This window comes from Lolium perenne, chromosome 7 (genome assembly GCF_019359855.2).
Source record: "Lolium perenne isolate Kyuss_39 chromosome 7, Kyuss_2.0, whole genome shotgun sequence".
NCBI classification, from domain to species: Eukaryota; Viridiplantae; Streptophyta; class Magnoliopsida; order Poales; family Poaceae; genus Lolium; species Lolium perenne.
In genome coordinates, this window is record NC_067250.2 from 203,050,177 (window position 1) to 203,056,596 (window position 6,420).

The 6,420-nt window shown below is 47.4% G+C and overlaps 1 protein-coding gene across 1 annotated transcript; it reads right to left on the bottom strand.

The window, feature by feature from the left end:
- Nucleotides 1-4,935: 4,935 nt before the first annotated feature.
- Nucleotides 4,936-5,487, bottom strand: LOC139833816 (uncharacterized mitochondrial protein AtMg00310-like). The gene has a single exon (XM_071824165.1). It carries the CDS (start codon nt 5,485-5,487, stop codon nt 4,936-4,938), a length of 552 nt encoding a protein of 183 aa, XP_071680266.1.
- Nucleotides 5,488-6,420: the final 933 nt, after the last annotated feature.

The following is a 6,420-nucleotide window of genomic DNA, read 5'->3' on the forward strand; positions in this document are numbered from 1 at the left end:
AAAAATAAGCTTTCTGTGGCGCACCTGGCCGTGCGCCACAGAATTAAGGTTTCTGTGGCGCACTTGTTGTTAGGTGCGCCACAGAAAAGGGTGCGCCACAGAATTGGTTTTTAGTGCGCCACAGAATTTGCTTGTATTATACACGATTTTGTTCTGCCTGCTATACACATGCAGTTTATAGACAGCAATACAGATACACAGGTTATATACAGCAACATTCAGATATAATATAAATATCATGTACATTGCACAGATATAACATAGACATCATCATCACATTACTTAGAACCCGATCGAGATACATATATAGTGGCAAGTGTCAAATGTTTTGCATACAACTCTTAATTCATACAAAATTCACAATTTCAAGATACAAAGTAGTCTTCATCCGGTTCCTCCTTTGCTCCGTCATCTCTACCCACCAGGCTCACTTGCATCGGGGTCCTTCATCCAGTTCCTACTATGATGAAAATGGAAGAAAGTGAGACCAACAAGTCCGATGCACAAGAGAAATGGAATAAATGCCTCATACATTGTTGGTCAACACAAATATTAACATTCAGGGACGGTGTAAGTGAGACCAAGTCCGATGCACAAGAGATTGATATTTGTGCTATCTTACCAGACTCACTTACGCCGCCCCCGAGTGTACGGTGACCAAACATTTTAATCATCGGCATTTTGAAAATCTCAAAGCAAATGGAATGACAAAATGGAATAAGTGCCTCATACATTGTTGGTCAACACAAATATTAACATTTAGAGATGGCGTCAGTGAGGCCAAGTCCGATGCACAAGAGATTGATATTTGTGCTATCTTACCACGCTCACTTACGCCACCCCCAAGTGTACGGTGACCAAACATTTTAATCATCGGCATTTTGAAAATCTCAAAGCAAATGGAATGACAAAATGGAATAAGTGCCTCATACATTGTTGGTCAACACAAATATTAACATTTAGGGATGGGGTAAGCGAGGCCGAGGTAGGATGCACAAGAGATTGATATTTGTGCTATCTTACCAGGCTCACTTACGCCACCCCCAAGTGTACGGTGACCAAACATTTTAATCATCGGCATTTTGAAAATCTCAAAGCAAATGGAATGACAAAATGGAATAAGTGCCTCATACATTGTTGGTCAACACAAATACTATGGTCAGAAACCATAGTTGCAGTATACACCGCCGTATACTTTGCAGAAGGGCCCCCTTTCCCCGGTTGGCGTTCCGTCAACGGGTGCTTGACGACACAACAACGCCGATCTGCATCTCCGGCGCAGAACCACGCCAGTCCTCGCTGTCGATGCGTGAACGAGTCCTTGATGCAAAGACCGTGCCGGCCTGCCCAGCATTATGCCGGGCCGTGTTGCCGCGCTTCAAACCGTGTGTCCACTGATCGACACGGCCTGAAGCACGACAACAGGGGTCGGCATGATGCTAGGGAGGCTGGCACCGTCTTCGCATTAAGGACTCGTTCACGCATGACGGCGAGAGAAGAAAAGTGGTGCTGCGCCGAGAGGCATGTCGGCGTTGTTGTCTCGTCAAGGACTCGTTCACGGAACGGCGGCTAGGAAAGGGGAGCTCGTCTACAAAGTATATTGCGGCGTATAGGTGACCAAACATTCTAATCATCGGCACTAAAATGGAAGAAAGAGCCAAGTGGTATCTCAACTAGATATCATATGCCTCATACTTTGTTGGTCGAAAGAAATATTAACATCCCGGGATGGCGTTAGTGAGGCCAGGTAGGATGCACAAGAGATTGATATTTGTGCCATCACACCAGGCTCACTAGCGACACCCCGGAGTGTACAAAGCTTGACCGAACATTCTAATCATCGGCACTAAAATGGAAGAAAGAGCCAAGTGGTATCAACTAAATGGAATGCCTCATACTTTGTTGGTCGAAACAAATATTAACATCCAGGGATGGAGTAAGTGAGGCCAGGTAGGATGCACAAGATATTGATATTTGTGCCATCACACCAAGCCTCACTTGCTCCACCCCGAGTGTACGAGTGATCGACCAACCATCTAATCATCGACAGGTAAATCACTTGGGGTAATGTTAAAATGTTTGTCTCCATATTTGGGAGACATTTTTAATATTGGAGTCTAGCTAATGGAAATCAAGAACTAGTCTTGATCTCCAAATGGTGATTAGAGGGAATTTATTCATCTTAAGCAACATTAGGGACAAATGGGATCATGCAAGGGACTTGGGTCATTTGGATCATAAGGCATCAATTAAGGAGGCAACCAGGGACAAAGGGAAACATTTGATGATCCATTATCATAGGCAACAAAGCAGCAACTTTTTCCCCTCTAATCTAGCTAGAGTCCTTAAAAGAAATCCATCATAAGCATGGTCAAATACACATATAAAGCATTTGGAGAGCAAACAAGCGATAGCCATATCACTCAATCCAATAATATAGTAATTTGGATCATAAGGCATCAATTAAGGAGGCAACCAGGGACAAATTAAGGGAAACATTTGATGATCCAGTAAGTGCATGACACTTTGAGCTACCCAAGAATAAAGGCCAACAGTGGATAAACATCTGCTCAACCATTTCTTGCACTAGAGGAAAAGTAACCAACATTGAAACTTGAATAGTCAAGTGACACTACAAGGTCATTTGGATCATAAGGCATCAATTAAGGAGGCAACCAGGGACAAAGGGAAACATTTGATGATCCATTATCATAGGGACATAAGTCAAGATGCTCAAACACACATAGCATGCATGGAGCAGATGCTCCAAAGGGATTATTCATCACTTGGTATATAGACCAAGTGATGCTGCAAAAGAGAGGCCAATCAAGAACCAAGAATCCAAGAAGTGATAGATATGCCTAAACAAGCAACAACACATAGCATATCCCAGCTAACTGAGATGAGACAAGTCTTGGTAGCCAACTGAATCACCTAGCACCACCTAGCCTTTTAAAACCATCAGAAACAGTCCTTTTTCTTCAAAGGATACCACAGTGGCATTCATTTACATGATCCCCTACTGTGGATATCTCTATTTTCATCAAAGCCAACACAAGAAATAGAAATTTATCATTACTCAGCTTGAGTTCAAAACAAAGCTAAGACATCACCGGCTGAGCTAAGACATCAAGCTTCCCCACTAATCGAGCATTATAAGCATACCATAAGCTCACAAGAATCCATCAAGTAAATCATCGGGGGTCCAAAAAACTTGGGGTCCGTAAAACTAATCCCAACAGAGAATTACTTGGGGTCCAGAAAACTAATCCCGTGCCAACCAAGAGCAACTATAAATATGTATGTATACAAGCCCACCAGTAGCATTTCATGCATTTAAATTCCTATGAACCAGTTAACCTCACTGAGCACAACAAGCATTTAAATGAACAGTAGCATCAAATTCCTATGAACCCATCAAGAAAATTGTTAACGAGTTAACCTCACCGAGCACAACAAATGAACCAGAGGTAATAAGCCATCAAGATTAACGGTTAACCTCACTGAGCACAACAAATGAACCAGTGTAGCATCAAATGAACCAACCGAGCAGCAATGCATCACTAGCGACAATGCATCACTAGCAACAATGCATCCAGAGCCAACAAATGAACCAGTAGCATCAAGATTAACAGCTAAGCATCACTAGCAGCAATGCATCAAGATTAACAGCTAAGCCCACCAGTAGCATCAAGATTAACCAACCGAGCAGCAATGCATCACTAGCAGCAATGCATCCAGAGCCAACAAATGAACCAGTAGCATCAAGATTAACAGCTAAGCATCACTAGCAGCAATGCATCAAGATTAACAGCTAAGCCCACCAGTAGCATCAAGATTAACCAACCGAGCGAGCATTTCGTCGAGCAGGTTGTGCTCGCGCGGGGAGGAAGAGGGAGGGGAGGGAGGGAGCTCACCGACGATTTGGAGAGTCGTGGAGGAGCTCACCGACGACGACGGCGAGGGTGGAGGTCGCGGCGGCTCCTCCACCTTGACGGCGGCGGCTCCTCCACCTTGACGCCGCGCCGGCCCCTCCTCCTCCACGCCGCAGCGGCTTGTGCTGCTGGTGGCGGGGATGGGTAGAGCGTGGCGGCATCCGGCCCTCGCGGAGGAAGGCGGCGGCGGCGGCGACAGCGACGGCAGCGCTCGCCATGGAAGGCGGCGGCGCGGGGAGAGAGGGGAGAGAGGGGAGAGGAACTGTCTGGCGAGGGAGGGGTACGGCCTTGATATAGACACGTTATTTCTGTGGCGCATCCAGACAAGTGCGCCACAGAAAACAGTATTTCTGTGGCGCACCGAGGCCAGTGCGCCACGTAACACGCATTTCGTGGCGCACCAGGTGCAGTGCGCCGTAGAAAAGGTAAGACCAATGGTTGGGCGTGGCAGGATGTGGGCCCCACCAAGTTTTTGTGGCGCAGGGTTTCGTAGTGCGCCACAAAATTAAGCTATTTCTGTGGCGCACCCAGTATGGTGCGCCACAAAACAATATTCGGTGGCGCATTTTTAGTGGTGCGCCACAAAACTAAGCTTTGCCTATAAGGGTTTTCCTACTAGTGTCCCTGCCGGGTTCCAGGAGCAGTGCAAGAGTTTCCTAATTCCTGCCCACATGAATTTTGCAATATGGCAGTTGAAGAAGATGTGATCGCAGGTTTCCCATTCTCCATAAAGGGCACATCTGACGTCAGAGGGCCCCCTCCTCTTAACCAGCTGATCCCCCGCTGGGAGCCTACCTCTAATGAGCTGCCAGAGGAAGACACAGATCTTAGGCAGTACCCTGGAGCACCAAACCTCCTTGAAGTGGGCGATTGCCCCACCCTGGGACAACTTACAGTACATGGAGTTGGTGGAGTATTACCCTAATGCCTCCAACGTCCAGCGAACCTCGTCCTCACCCGGAAAGATGGGAGTGAGGTCGAAAATCCTGCAAAGGTTCTCTCATTCCACCGTCTCAGCGTGACCAGAGGACCGTATGAATCTAATACGCCAGCCATTATTGTCGTGAACTCCCTCCACTGTGGCGAAGTGGTTGTCACAACATGCGAAAAGGTGTGGGAAGGTCAGACGCAAGGGCCCCGTGCCCGTCCACCAGTCTAGCCAAAAGTAGGTACACCTCCCATTGCGCACCTTGTGCTTGGTCCCCATCTTGAAGTACCATTTGATCTTCTGAATGGCATTCCAGAACTGCGAGCCCTTGGTGGGTACCGCAGGGGAGAACAAGTAATTGTTGCCCAAGTATTTGGCCCTCAGCAGATCTGCCCATAGCCCCTCGCTGTTCTGGTAGATCTTCCAGATCCATTTAAGCATAAAGGCAATATTCATGAACTTAGTGTCGAGGATTCCCAATCCTCCAAACGCCTTTGGCTTGCACACCATAGCCCATTCTACCATGTGGTACTTGCGCTTGTGGCCCACTCCTTCCCAAAAGAAGCGGTAACGGTGTCGGTTCATGGCCCCATGAGTCGTGTCGTGCAAGAGGTAAAGCCCCATTGCGACCAACGGCAAGCTAGAGAGGCAAGAGTTGGTAAGCTCAAGTCTCCCCATGGAGGCGAGATAAAGCCCTTGTCAGGGCCCAACCCTATGGCCAACCTTCTCAGTGAGGAAATTCCAGTCCGCAACTGAGAGGGGCTTGCCGCTGACAGGGAGGCCAAGGTACGTGAACGGCAAGCTCCCTAGTTCAGGGCATCAACAATCCTCTGACGTTCCTGGTCAGTGACCCCGGTCACAACCACTTCGCTCTTCACGTAGTTGATCTTCAGTCCTGACATGTTCTCGAAGCATAGTAGGAAAAATTGAGGTTTGCCACTCCAACATCCGAGGGGTCAAGGAGGAGCAGGGTGTCATCAGCATATTGGAGGAGAGTAACACCGCCCGGTATAAGGTGTGGCACGACCCCCTGGAGGTGCCCTGACTCACTAGCCCTGGCAATAATGGCCGCTAAAGAGTCCACCATGAAGTCAAAGAGAATCGGGGATAAAGGGTCCCCTTGTCGCACTCCTCGTGCATTCCAAAAATAATCCCCAATGACACCATTAACATTCACTGCAGTCTGTCCTCCCGAGACCAATTACATTAGGCGGTGCACAATTATGGGGGAAAAGCCCTTACAAAGGACCACCTCCCTCAGGAAGCCCCAACTCACACGGTCGAAGGCTTTCTCAAAGTCAAGTTTGAGGAGGAGTGTCAACACCCGGATTTTTAAGTCCAGATGCCTGTTATGCCATACATCGCAATCCCAGGAATATTGTTGTTGCGAGACATAACAGTTGAATATCATGGTCATCATTCATTACATATCATAGTCATCTTACAAAGTCAGATCACATGATCCATATTACATAAATAGTTGATCTATCGATCAACGAATACACACAAGTTCATAGCGGAAGCGTAAGATAGGAGGGACTCTCTAGTCCACAGGCC